Here is a 14,497-nt window from a genome sequence, read left to right on the forward strand (position 1 = left end):
TTGAAGTTTGAGGTCCAAAACACATGAAAAATCTTAAAATTGCTCGCATTTTCGTAAAACTTCATCAATTCCAACTCTCTTAGATGCATTCGAAAGGTCTTTTGAAGCCCTTCAAAATGTGCTATAGACATCCAGGATTGGTTTGACTTTTTCTCATAGCTTTTGCAAATTACTGTTAAAAATGGATTTTTTTAAAACCTTAATAACTTTTGGCAACAACCTCCAACACCCATACTCCCAAAAGTCAAAAGTTAGGGAATTTCATGGACTATAAGCCTACGGTATTAACTTTTTGGCTAATCGCAGTTTTTCTCATAGTTTCACGATTTTTCTAGAACAATCATTTTACAACGTTAGTTTTTGCCCTGTATGCCTACATAGCGGCACTTTTTGGTCTCAATTTTGACATATTCGGAATCCTCAGAAATTTTTACATTAGATTGAGGTGTTGGAATTTTGAATTTGATTGGAAAAAATGCCATTTAGAATGAATTAAAATAGTTTCTAACAATTTGTTGGATTGGGGGTAAAAAAGGATTTCGCCTACTTGATACAGCATTTGACGTATTGATCACAGGGTATATAAGATTTATTTCTTTTTTCAAAAATGTTTTATTTAATTAGTTTTTAAATCAAATTTACAACTCCAATACTTCTAACTTACGTGAAATTGTCCAAGGATTCCGAATATGACAAAATTGAGACCAAAGAGTGCCGCTATGGAGGCCTACAGGGCAAAAACTAACGTTGTAAAATGATTGTTCTAGAAAAATCGTGAAACTATGAGAAAAACTGCGATTGGCCAAAAAGTTAATACCGTAGGCTTATAGTCCATGAAATTCCCTAATTTTTGACCTATAGGAGTATGGGTGTTGGAGGCTGTTGCCAAAAGTTATGAAGGTTTTAAAAAAATCCATTTTTAACAGTAATTTGCAAAAGCTATGAGAAAAAGTCAAACCAATCCTGGATGTCTATAGCACATTTTGAAGGGCTTCAAAAGACCATTCAAATGCATCTAAGAGAGTTGGAATTGATGAAGTTTTACGGAAATGCGAGCAATTTTAAGATTTTTCATGTGTTTTGGACCTCAAACTTCGAAACCCGTTTTACCCCACTTTCCTTTGTCGTAGAGGGCTCATCTCATGTATAGACAAACAAACCCTGAAATTTTCATTCAAATCGGAGCACCTCGATACGACCTCTAGAACAAACCGAGCAGAATCTACAAATACTGCCTCTTAAGAAAAATGTTCTTGCTGATAATGACAAAACGTTATCAAAGAAGGCTGTTGCAACAACAAAATGGACGAAACCGGATTGACAGGAAAGCAAAAGATAACTCTTCTCTCAGCCTGGGGCCTCATCAAACAGGACCTGGATCTGCACGGCCGGAACATCATGCTGCTGTAAGTGCTCAACCCAGCTCTCAAAGTCGCCCACCCCTAACCGTCTCAACCTCGTCCCCCCAGCATCTTCCGCGAGCACCCCCACTTCATCCCGTACTTTGACTTCAGTGCCGACCCCAACAACACCAGCCTGTCCGAGAACCGTGCCCTGCAGGCGCACTCGCTGAACCTGATCATGGCCCTGGGTGCACTCATCGAGTACGGCCTCAAGACGCCCAAAATGTTCGAGTGTACGCTGGCGAAGCTGGTCAAGAACCACAAAACGCGGCGCGTCACCAGCCAGGACGTGAAAATGTTCGGCGAGGTCATGCTGATGTACTTTGCCCAGGTGCTGGGCCGGCAGTCGGCCAGCAGTCTGCCGACGGCGTTCAACCGGCTGATTGAGCAGATTGCCGAGGCGTTCGAGGCGGCGCAGTTTACTTAGGATCGTTATTGAAAAGTTAATAAATACATCAAAACTATGAAATTGATCTTTCAAATTGCTTTGTAATCCAAAATGAAAAGCCTCAAGTTTTTTTTTTATAAATGTTCATGTTGCAAGAAATACTAAATGTCTTAAGGTGAAGCCGTAGATCATTTTCGAAGAAAATTGATCATCACTATAAAATATTCTGTATTAAATTCAATTTTACGAATTTCTTCACCAAAAGGAATCAGCATGTGCCGGTTGTTGCCTTCTTGATGCTACTGAAAGATTTTTTGTTCTAAATCAAATGTGTTTCAAAATTTATATAATTTTGTGGTACAATCATTGACGTTCTAGTTGGCAATCATTGATTAATGACGATTTCCATAACTTTGCAAGGAATGGGATAATCGTTACCAAAAGGAATCAGCATGTGTAGGGCACTATTCTAAACAGCTTGTTGAAGGAATTTTGTCAAAATATTGATAGCGAAGCAATATATTTATATCTTTGAACGAAAAATCATGGCAATGATGGAAGTCTTCAAGTTAAGCGGAAACAATGACAACAACAGAATACCTCCACACCGCCTACTGCCTGTAAGAGCTTCATTATTTTTTATCCCTCCTCCCCCAACCTGGATGCCAGGGGGGTTGCCTGTCTGATCGAATTACTTTCCCTCGGAAAAGTGAGAAACAATAACGACGACTCCGCAGGGGATTTGAGCTATCTCGCTGCTGTTGGATTTTGGCAGTCGATTTCCTCCGTTACACTAAATTAGCGTTAATCAATCAAGTTGGGGGAGGAGAGAAGGCCCCACGACACTGAAGATGGTGGCAAAAGGACGGAAAATGACCAGAGAAAAGTGGAAAACGGTGTCGCTGTCGGTGGTTGTTTGGCTTTCGGATGATGACATGGATGATGACTTAATATAGGAATATTTTAACTGAGATGGAAGTCTGAGATCTAATTGACTGTTAGAATTTTCTGTGGCGGAACTTGTTTTTAATGGATATGCTTGGCTAAAAATAGATACATTTTATATTTGTTTTTAATACCGTCAGCTATAAATGAAAAATACAACTTGATTAAAAATTTAACATTTTTCACAAACACAACATTTACTTCTAAAATAGCATAGCTCAAACAAAAAAACCGCAAACGACAAACTGCATCCACCAATTAGCCCAAAACAGACTGGTCCAAGTTCTTTCAATCCGAGAACGTTTCCTTCTGCTTCACCATTAGCAGTCTCAATATGATCAGCAAACTCGGTTCCGAAGAACCGTCTCGCGTTTCGTCTCGTCCAAAAGTCCATCAATCCGGCCTCCATGAATGCCATCTCCGACTGGTGATACCTCCCCTTCAAGAAGTTCCTTCGACCCACAAAGTACGCCGGCACCAGCAGTCCCACCGTAAACCGGTCCAAAATCACAAACTTACTCCGCTGCAAGTAAGCATCATAGTTGACGGTATACTTGATGGCCATCCGAAGGGCTTGCGATGTTCCCAGAAGGCCAACGTTCCGCTGGGTTGAGTCATAGGTCACCGAAGTGGCCGAGCTGTACTTGAATACCTGCGCGAATCGGGTATCGTTACCAACACCAAACGAATCGCGCTCATGCACGGGAATTGTGATGCCAGAACGCAGCAGATCTCCAAACGATCGTGGGCTTGCTGCGTAAGGAAAGCTGGACATAAACGCGACGAGTTTGGCTTCGTAAGCACTGAGGAGAACGAAAGTAACGATGATTAGCGAGATCATGGTGATTTTCTCCAGTCGAGAAACTTGGTTCAGATCATGGCGTTCGAAACCGCAAATCGACATAAGAACTAGATCATTCTGGAACAGGTTGGGACGAATCCACGTTAGCAGGTAACTAAGCACAATGGAGATTGTCAACGCGATCCACAGCTCTCTCCGGAACGGAATAGCAAACAACTCGTAGGCTGTCAACCGTCGACCTCGAGGAGCGGCTACCTGTAGCTTATCCGGAATTGTCGAGTACAAAAAATTGCTCAAATATTCCGTATATACGAGCGTATCCAGCGTGACGTCATACAGTCGAGATGCGTTGTACCAGCGTGCTACGTTATAGCATTGCTCCAAATCCGTCCCCTCACACTTGACCTGGTATGGGTCGCAGGTTCCGTTCAGGTGTCGCAACGTGTTGCAGATCCACTCGATGAGACGACCATCTCCGTAATCGGTGGAAAATACTGCTTCACTGGTGGAGACTGTAACGGAAATCTTCACGGAAAGTCCATTCAAATCTGCGGTTCGATCGAAGAAAATGTCTGTAAAGTTACTTGTACTTCGCGATTTGAGTGTTCCCTGATGCGTAGTGAGTACTTCGAATTGATCCGTTCGAATAAAAATCACATTGAACAAATCTGCTGTTCTGAAGATCAGATGAATTTGATTTAAAACCAAGTTAAAAAATCCCTTTGACGATAGTTGATGGTACACAATGATCTTCAGCGATGAATCAAAGTCTGATTTCAACACAAAGTTTAGTAAACTCATCAAATCCGCATCGAATGTACCGCCGAAAATTAATAACAACTTCGGTTGACGATCAATCACACTCGCTTCAAACGACATCAAACGCTTTGGAATGCTAGTTAGTTTCGAGGACGAAAGTAAACCTTCAAGTGTGGAATCCCTCCCTGCAGCTGTCTCTGGGATTCGGTACAACCAACAGTCAAATATTCCATGCTGTTGATCAGCCAAATGTCGGATCAATGAAACACTGTATGATATTGAGGTTTCCCGCGCGAAAATGGTGACCACCAGCAAAGTGAAAACAGAAGCTACCTTCATGGTGAGCAGTGTTGAACTGAAAACACGCTTAAAGTGTCAACATGGTTTGTTTGGTGGCCCCTAAACTGAAAAATAAAGCATTGAACTGAACAAACTGTTTAATGGCTTTGTTCAAGTGTGTTGATGTGTTGATGAAGAGTTATTAAAAGCAGTTTAAAGAAGTGTAAACATCCACTGGCATGAACAGGATCACAGTTAAAAATGTGTCAATTTCGATGATGCAATTTTGTAAAGTTGAATATTAACTCTTTTATGATTAAATTTTATCTAAAAGTAGCATTACACCAGAGAGTGGTAAAATTAAAAATTTTATGAGGCAAAATTACACAATAAAATATGTGAGCAACTCTATACGAAATCGGCCGATTTCGACCATTTTTTTGTATTTTTTATTTGGCTCAAACTTTGTGGGGGCATTCCCTATGACCAAATAAGCTTTTTTGTGTCATTGGTTCACCCATACAAGTCTCCATACAATTTTGGCTGCTTTCAATACAAAAATGGTATGTTAATATTCAAACAGCTGTAACTTTTGAGTGAATTTTCTGATCAATTTGGTATCTTCGGCAAAGTTGTAGATATTGTTGAGGCCAATTGAGAAAAAATAGGTACACGGAAAAAAATTGCAGAATTGTAAAATTGTAACAGATTCCCAAGTAAGTGTCCACGTGGTTTGTGGATGGTCTCTAGGAATCAAACCAGGTTTCCAAGGGTGATTTGCGTCAAGCCCAATTTGTGCTCACGAGTAAAACGAGCGATTTTGAGCTCGAATTAAACTAAAGGTGGAATTATATTGAAAACAAGGCAACAGATCAATATTTCTCTGAAATGCTTTTTAAACAACTTTTAAACAATATTCTAGCAATTGCCAAAAGAAAGTGCTGCTATTTTGTGATTTTCTGAAAAAAAGGTTGGAAAAATCATCCTTCAAACATGTCTACCAGCACAATTGTCCCACTTTTTAAAACTTTAAGGTTTTTCCTTTTCATCCCTCAGCTCGATTCCGCATGCCAACTCAGCAGCATCCACGTGTGTATCCCATACAGGTTGAAGGAAAAAGTGCTGTTATTTTTCCGTTACGGCAAAGTTTTCCCTTTCACAGCTCTTCTCGGTGAGAAATCTGAGGCAGGTCAGAACATATAGTTTCTTTTTTTATTCCCACAAAACGTGTCAAAGAGTTGTCCTGGAGTCTCCGGAATCGGCAAACTGCCAACTTTTTTCTTCCTCCTGTTACCATCGGATTGTAAAAAACCTCATCGCCACGAACGACCGGTGGTTGGGGAAACTTTTATCGGTTGACCATCCCAGCTTGTCTTTTTTTTGCTTCTCTCTCGACAAAAGAACGTGACTTGAGGCAAGCGGTCTTATCAACAAGCTCGGCGAGTAGCAGGGCAAATACCTTTTCCCTGTTGGAAATTATGGTGGTCAAACTATTCGACCAAGTATGATGCCACACAAACACTGAACTTTTGTACTGCGCGTGGGGGGTGGGGGCGGGATTCTGGGAAGGATTTATCTGTGGAAAAACAAAAGAATTCCCCCCTCTTCCTTTGGGAAAGTTTACAATCTGACCATCGCATCGTAATCAACTCGTTCGTTATCCTCTTAAGGTTGTTTTCATTGATTTAGAAGCTTTTTACGATGTGCCTCTGGCCAATTTTATTTTATTGAAGAAAACTTTTACGAAGTTATTAATTGAATTAGATTATTTGACAGATTTCTAGTAAATATTCATAAATAGCTATAATCTATAACGTGAATCATTCAACTCGATTAACCAAACCAATTAACATTCGATTCCAAGTAAAGTTCATCATTTTCTTGTCCCCCTTCGGGAAATCGGATCCGCTAAGATAAATAGAACCGTGACATCGTCATTAGTGACTTACGGCCCACCGTTCGTCATCAACGGCCGTCCCAAGATCCAGTTTATCGTAATTATACGATTCTTCGACTGCTCCACGTGCCCATCGGTGAAACACGATCCGCGCGATGAACAATATTTATTCATCTCCCACGGCCAATTTGCACAAAGTAGGGGAAATTTGTCAATTTTAAAAACAGTTTAGTCAGAATTAAGTCAAAACTTTAAATCAGTTGATTATTACTTTGATGTCGTTGAAAAGTTCTTAGAAAACTAAAATTTGTTGAAAAAAATTTCAAAGTAGACGATTGAATGTAATAGGTAGGTCCCCCCTAAGGAAGCTCAAGTGGTGGCCCAACCCAACTCCCTTTTGGCCCAGACCAGAAATCGTTCATCATCATCAATTGTCCTGTTGTCAAGTCAAGTGTCGTGGCGGCCCCCTTTCCCCTCCCACCCAGGGTGACGACTTGGCGAGTAATTTATTTTTATATGCGGTTTAATTTTCACTAATTGGTGATAGCGCGTTTGTAATCGTTTATCAAATCGCTCGAGGAGTGACCCCCGACGATGATGAGTGTGACTACTCCTGGTGGGGGGCAATTAGCACACCCACCTACCCACGTGGTGGACTGCAACTTGCGGTGACGTTCAGTTCGATGTCATCCGATATTGGTCTACAGGGGTGACGAATTGAAGTCAATTACGCTAATTGAGTCTAATCGGTCGCAATTTTTTCCTGGCATCAATTTCTTTTATTCTGTCAAAATTAAAGAAACTAAAATTATTCAAATCATTGAGCACGTGCTCACGTTCAAAGCCTCCGACAAATGGGCAGTTGGTAAACAGCTCCCAATTCATATCTGCCAAATCAAATTGCGCTAATAGATTCGCCAAAAGTTTATCTTAAACCTCTCCCCTCTCCAAATGCTGTCAGAAGGGTTTCCATTAAACAATAAACATCTCAACACGCAAAAACGAGGTAAATCCAGTAAGATGAGGCGAGCAAAGTTTACGTTTTCCACCATTCATCTCTCGTTCACTCTCCGTCTCTCGTAAATACGTAAATTAAGATAAACAATGACGATTGATATCTTGTTTATCCGAGTTCGTTCTGTCTTCGGCGTCTTTTCGAAATCAGATCACAATGAACCTTCAACGGACCTTCAAACCAAACAAGTGCTCTCAATTTTCGCAATTTTCCTGCCACAGTAATGAATTGAGGGATAAATTACACTTTTCATTATTGTATGTAAATGTGGTAGGCAGCAAAAATAAGATAAAATCTTGCCGAGGCAAATTTGCGTAGAGTTATTCTCGGATGCTGTAACCCAAAACTTAATCCATTTCCTTTTCCGGACAATGTTGTTGCAACTATGGAAAGTCGTTCTTATTAACATTTGATTGAAATCTTTGCCTTTTTTGTCTGTCTTTTCCGATTCCAGTAACATTTACAATGTAGCGTTTTTGTGGTACAGAAACGAATTACGACGGTTTTTCTTTGGAACATAGGATTATTTTGGGATGATTTCTGCAAAGCTATAGTTTGAGGTGTTGCAATTGAAACAAACGCTGAAAGTTTCATGCAAATTTGTGCTTCTCGATGGAGATTTTTTTATCAAACCATTGTTAGACTTTTTGAAAATTTAGAATTTTGAGGCCAGAGATTGGGAATAGACATTAAACTTTTTGATAAAAAAAAAACATTTTCATACGTATAAATTTTGCATATTTCTGGTAATACCATAAAGCCGCCATGGTTTGAACAATTAAATGAAAAAGGTGTTTTAAAATGAATTTTACTCCAGTCCAGTTGATTTTCAAACATTGGTTTTCAAAAAATCTCAATGCTGACAAAATAAAACTGATCCTCGAAAAAAAAAATTGGTACTGTACAATGGAATTTCACAAAAAAAAAACAAAAAAATATTTTAATCGAGCACAAACAGCCAACGATGCTTTTTTTATTGCAAGAAATTTCAGTTTAAATTGTATTCAGTTGATATGATTTCAATTTCCATTAAAATCTTGATGTTTTTTGAAAAAATATTTTTTGCGCCCTTATTTTTTGAGTCGATTTTGACGAAAATTTCTTCAATATCATAAAAAGGGGAAAACAATAAAAATGTTTACATCACCTTTTAAAGTTTTCCCATGAACATTAAAAATCAAATTTACATTAGCAAGAAAAATGTTATGAAAAACTTATTTAAAAATTATCTGCAATTTTTTTAACCAATTTAGAATTACATCCTGGAGTTTTTGACATCCTAAAAAAATAATTGCAGAGATAATAAAGCTCAAAATATTTTATCATAACAAATTTTTGTATATTGAGCAATTCTCTACGAAATCGGTCTTATTTTAATTTTTATTTTTGTAATTTTTGATCCAACTGAAACTTTTATGGTGCTTTTGGTATACCTAAAAAAGCCATTCTGCATCATTAGTTTGTCCATATAATTTTCCATACAAATTTGACAGCTGTCCATACAGAAATGATGTATGAAAACTAAAAAATCTGTATATTTTGAAGAAATGTTTTGATCGAACTGGTGTCTTCGGCGAAGGACTACACTGAAAAAAATCATACACGATAAAAAAAATTGGCGATTTTTAATCGAACCTTTTGTCACGCCCATTTACGCCCATTTGAAATGTTAGTCTTGATTTAAATTTTGAAAATGTTGTTTTCGAAAAGATCGGAAAATTTCACGAATGTTTCATATTTTAACATCCCGAGCAGACGAAAATATCGTGGGAATAACAAAAAAAAATCTTCCAAATCGTTATTCTTTTTTGTTATTTTAACAACTAATCCGATCATCCCAATAACAGTTGAAGTTATTTTTCCAAAACAAAAAATGTTATTTCCAAGTTGTTTTGGCTTTCAACCAATATCAGATCAATAACAAATTTTGTTATGATAACATAAACTGTTATAAAAGTCTTATGCAAAAATGGATTTAGCAAGAATATTTCATAACACTTTTTTGTTATTTTAACAGTATTTGTTACTGAAATGGCATAAATCTTGTTATTACCATCTGCGAGGGATTGTAAGTCAGACCATTAGTTTGAAGGTGAGACTTAGAAAAACTCAATTTTTCTGTTTTTAAACCTTTGCATGGTAATATCTCAGCAACTCAGGTCGTCTTAACAAAGTTCAAAAGAGCAAAATATAGAGATTTTTTCAGCCTACCAATTTTTTTTCAAAGGTGGGCAAACATTTATGTTAATTTTAAAAAAAAATAACCTAAAATGGCTTAAACTTGAAAACGGAACACTTTATCAAAGTTTCACTAAAGTACTTTTTGATTGCAAATTCGATTTTACATCGAAAGATGCAGTTAAATAAATTTTGCGACCGATATTTCGATTTCTTGAAAAAATCAGTATTGAAACAAAAAATCATAGCTCAGTCACCGATTGCCCATTCTGAAAATTTCTGAAAAGTTGTCATTTGATGTCCCCTAAAACATAAGAAATAGAAACAGAAAATAAAAACAAAATATTTTTTTTTACAAATCAAGTTTTAGTAATTAAAAGTGTGTTTCAGTGTAGTCCCTATCCATAGCTACAACTTTGCCGAAGACACCAAAAAAAAACATTCCTTCAAAAGACACAGATTTTTGAATTTTTATATATCATTTTTCTATGGACTACTGCCAAATTTGTATGGAAAATTATATGAACAAACTAATGATGCAAAATGGCTTCTTTGGGGATACCGAAAGCACCAAAATTTTCAGCCGGATTAAAAAATACACAAAAAATTGAATGACCGAAATCTCAGCGAATTTCTCATATGTAAAACTTAATTTTTCAGTCTTAAACGATTTTGATTGGAAAGCCGGTCTGAATTCTTATTTCAGTCGGACATATTGTCTTGTTGATATCGGCGCATTTGTTTTGCATGTCGAGGGCAGCAGGATATTTTTCAGTGTAATTAGCTGGATTGACAAAATCTGTTCAGCTAATGATTCCATATATATACGCCAATACGTCCGACAGAAATGCGGCCAGAGGCAATCTTAAGAAAAACGGACTTTCCGATAACAATAAATTTGATACTGTTTCTAGTAGTAAACTTGTAACGCCAGCGCCTTATCGAATATCACTTCAAAACATTTTCGGAAAAAACACAGTTGAATGCACTCACTCATTTTGGTCGAATCAACCAAATGAAAAATATATTCGTAGATGAAAATGGTAAATGTTGATGATCAAGCAATGCAAAGTTTTAGATTTTTTGTTTGCAATGCATTGATCTGTATTCTATAAATATTTATATTCATTCATTGTAATGCTTTCAATTCTTTCTACATTAAAAGTGGTTTCCGGCTTAATCGTCAACTGATTCTAACAGATAAATACTCAACCATTTATTGCCCCAATTTTCCCGATAATTTCCGTGGGAAGCCCAATCCACCCAGTCCCTCTCGTTTATCGTACCTGGAACCTGGAATTGCGGTATCGATTTCTAGATAATCCATTGTGTGTTAACCACAGCAGCAAAAAGCAACAAAAAAAGTGTGGAAAACTGTCATCGCCAGCAGCAATATTCGAGCCAATTTATATGTTTACAATTTTCCTGTGAAATTCCAGCAACATTTTCACACCTAATCCACCACCACACACACACACTCGCAAATAGTATGTACTCGAGTTCTATTTATTCAGCGAAACAATTTGGTAAACCATAAAGCCACCCCACCATTGGAACCACTCTTTTATGTTTTGTCAGTCGTGGGGGTGGCTTAACGCCACGTGGTCTCTAATAGAGAGGTTTACCTGGTTTTGATTTCAAAGCAGCGGCTAATCGCTTGAAAATGAGAGTGCTTTGTGGTGTTAAATTAATTTGGTGTGAATTTGGTGTAATGGAATGGAAATTCGGTTATCAATATTTTTGCTTTTAATACAGTAACCAAATTTGTAGACAAGGTTGCCTAATTTCAAGATTGACCCAGTTAGCACAACCACCCACATCAAAAATGTTCCACTTTGTCAACCTGGACCTCACCGCAGAGGATAACAAATTATTCCGGTGGTTTCTCTTCAAGAGAAGCTTCCCCAATCTAGTACATTGTCAGTCGGTTGCCCCATTGTCCCGTGGTTGATGGGACAAAACGAGTAGCTTGAACTCTGCACTTGATTGCTGGCAGCACTTCCTTCTCTACTTTTTCCTCTTTTTCGCAGCTATCAGCACGAAAAAATTACCATCACAATGAGACTTGAACCTGCGATGATGATGATGATGATGGTTTGGCTCGGTTTGCGTCAGAGATCCCCGGCAAAAGATGAAAGTATGTCCTCCACTTTCTAGGCCATGGCTAGGCTTTAATTTCTTCTTTTTCTGTTTCCTGGAACGTGATTTTCGCTGTATCAAGGCAAATACATCAAAGGTAACAAGATGATAATCTTGCAAAATTACTCTAACCTTCCAATAGACGACCTTCGGTATTACGTTTGTCCCAGTTAAGGTCTCAAAATCGAGGAAATAACCTGCCACTGTTGTGGGGTGTGTTTCACCAGCATCCGGAATGGACCATCATCATCATGTGGCCGGTCAGGCATGTCGGGGAGGACGAATCGCCCGAGGGCCAGTTACAGCGTTGATTAGATAGGCGAATGGGATGGCAGTTCACACACACACTCAGAGAACCGTGTAGAAGTCATTCAGAAAGGGGTTATTCTTGGTCACCTATAGGAAGGTCAATGGACGAACGAGAGCTGGTGGCGTTCCCAACGGGATGGTGGTCAGTCGCAATGGTGTTGGAATGTGATAAGAAGCTCACAGCACATATGCTAGTTAGAGGAAATCGTGGAAAATCCTGTTAGTGGAAGCTTTGTGACGAAGCTGGGATTGAATTTGGAACATTGGAGTTCTGATTTGTATGGAGGCATTTTTTTAATTTACATAATAACTGAATTGTATTGATTGAACCTGCTTTTGATGAAATTAATAACCAAAGAATTTTAAATTTTAAGTTGATAACACAAAACACAATTCAATGTTTTTACAAACAAGGTTTTGTAACCTTAACCTGATAAAAAGTTGTAAACTACCTAGCACTCGTCGCAAATAAACAATTACAGTCCAGACTCGAAATTATTCGAAATTTCGATTATCCAAAGTTCGATTAACCGAAGGTTTGTATGGGATTTATTTTCCTATTTTCTACATTTTCATGCTTTTAACAATAAATTCAAGTTCTGCGATCCCATTTTAATCAAATTTTAATGTTTGATTGCCTTTTAAATAAAATAAATCATTTTGTTCAATATGTCAGCACTGTCATCTTGGGTTTTTGTGAAGCCTTTTGAGCAATAAATAGCTTTCAAATGAAATATTCTAAATTTAGCAGTGTTTTATGCTGGAATTTGTATTCAGGTAATCTGTAGTTTTATTTATATGACAAATTGTACAAAGTAAAGATTTTTATTTGGTCGAATGGAGATTTCCAGCTTTGATTTTGGGGTTATCTCATGAAAAGCTAGAAATCTGGTAAATTTGGTTTGGAACTTGAAGGTCAAATATTGGTCAAATATCTAATATAGAGCAATTGTCTGAGATTTCGGTCATTCAATTTTTTGTATTTTTTAATCCGGCTGAAACTTTTTTGGTGCCTTCGGTATGCCCAAAGAAGCCATTTTGCATCATAAGTTTGTCCATTTAATTTGCCACACAAATTTGGCAGCTGTCCATACAAAAATTATTTATGGAAATTCAAAAATCTGTATCTTTTGATGAAATTTTTTGATCGATATGGGGTCTATGGCAAAGTTGTAGGCATTGATAAGGACTACACTGAAAAAATATTATTCACGGTTAATAAAAATAAGTGTTTTTTATTTTCATTTTTTGTCACTAAAACTTGATTTGCAAAAAAAAACCTTTTTTTATTTTTATTTTATTTTCTGATATGTTTTAGGGGACATAAAATGCCAACATTTCAGATTTTCCAGAACGGGCAAAAAATCTTGGTCCGAGTTATGAATTTTTGAATCAATACTATTTTTTTGAAAAAAATTACATTTCAATAGGGCGTATTGAATGCTTGCCGCTTTTGAAATGTTGGTCTGATGTCCCCTAAAACATATCAGAAAATGAAAAAAAAAAATGGTGTTTTTTTGCAAATCAAGTTTTAGCAAAAAAAATCACCAAAAAAATTTTACCGTGGATCATATTTTTTCAGTGTAGTCCTTATCCATACCTACAAATTTGCCGAAGACACCAAATCCAACAAAAAATTCCTTCAAAAGATACAGATTTTCGAATTTTAAATTATTGTATTGACATCTGCCAAATTTGTATGGAAAATTATATGGACAAACCTATGATGCAAAATAGCATCTTTGGGTATACCGAAGGCACCAAATCAGTTTCAGCCGGATAAAAAATACAAACCTTTAAATTGAATAAAAATACCGATTTTGATATTTCAATTTTCATTTAAACAATTAGCACTCATAACCAAACTTGTTATTATTTTTCATTGTTGATTTTTACTTCAACTATGCGAAAAAATTTACCAATTTTCCATAACCCAATTTGTTTCATTTTTTAAATATGAGAAAATAATGGCCAATTTTATCAAGGACATTTTTTTGGCCATGAAAAGCGGTCTTCATATCAAAACTTTTCTAAAAGGTTAGAAATATGAAAGTTGTTTGTATTTTTGAGGGAATCAAAAATTTGTTCATTAAACTTTTACGTGTCCACAATCCATTTTTTTATTTTTTTGTTGTTGCCTAATATGGCAAGACTATGGGCAAATTTTGACCAATTTATTAAAATTTATATTGGTTTTTATTTGGTCATTATTTTGAAAGAAAGTAATAAAATTGAAAGCGAATTTTTTGTGAACATAACGAAATATTTTATTATTTTCCAACACAAATCAACATGACAAATTAAACAAAAGAATAAAATTATGTCATTTTGAGATAAACAATATTCATATTGCAATTACTCAGAAAGCAGTACTACTAATGAT

At 36.8% G+C, this 14,497-nt stretch overlaps 2 protein-coding genes across 3 annotated transcripts in view; one reads left to right on the forward strand and one right to left on the reverse strand.

The window, feature by feature from the left end:
- LOC6033360 (transient receptor potential-gamma protein) overlaps positions 1-14,497 on the reverse strand; it is a 184,994-nt gene that overhangs the window by 77,931 nt on the left and 92,566 nt on the right. The window lies entirely within an intron of this gene.
- LOC6033367 (myoglobin) lies at positions 1,285-1,830 on the forward strand. Its single transcript, XM_001843779.2, has 2 exons — positions 1,285-1,406; positions 1,470-1,830. Exons 1-2 carry the CDS (start codon positions 1,303-1,305, stop codon positions 1,828-1,830), a joined length of 465 nt encoding a protein of 154 aa, XP_001843831.2. The 5' UTR covers positions 1,285-1,302.

This window comes from Culex quinquefasciatus, chromosome 2 (assembly GCF_015732765.1).
Source record: "Culex quinquefasciatus strain JHB chromosome 2, VPISU_Cqui_1.0_pri_paternal, whole genome shotgun sequence".
NCBI lineage: Eukaryota > Metazoa > Arthropoda > Insecta > Diptera > Culicidae > Culex > Culex quinquefasciatus.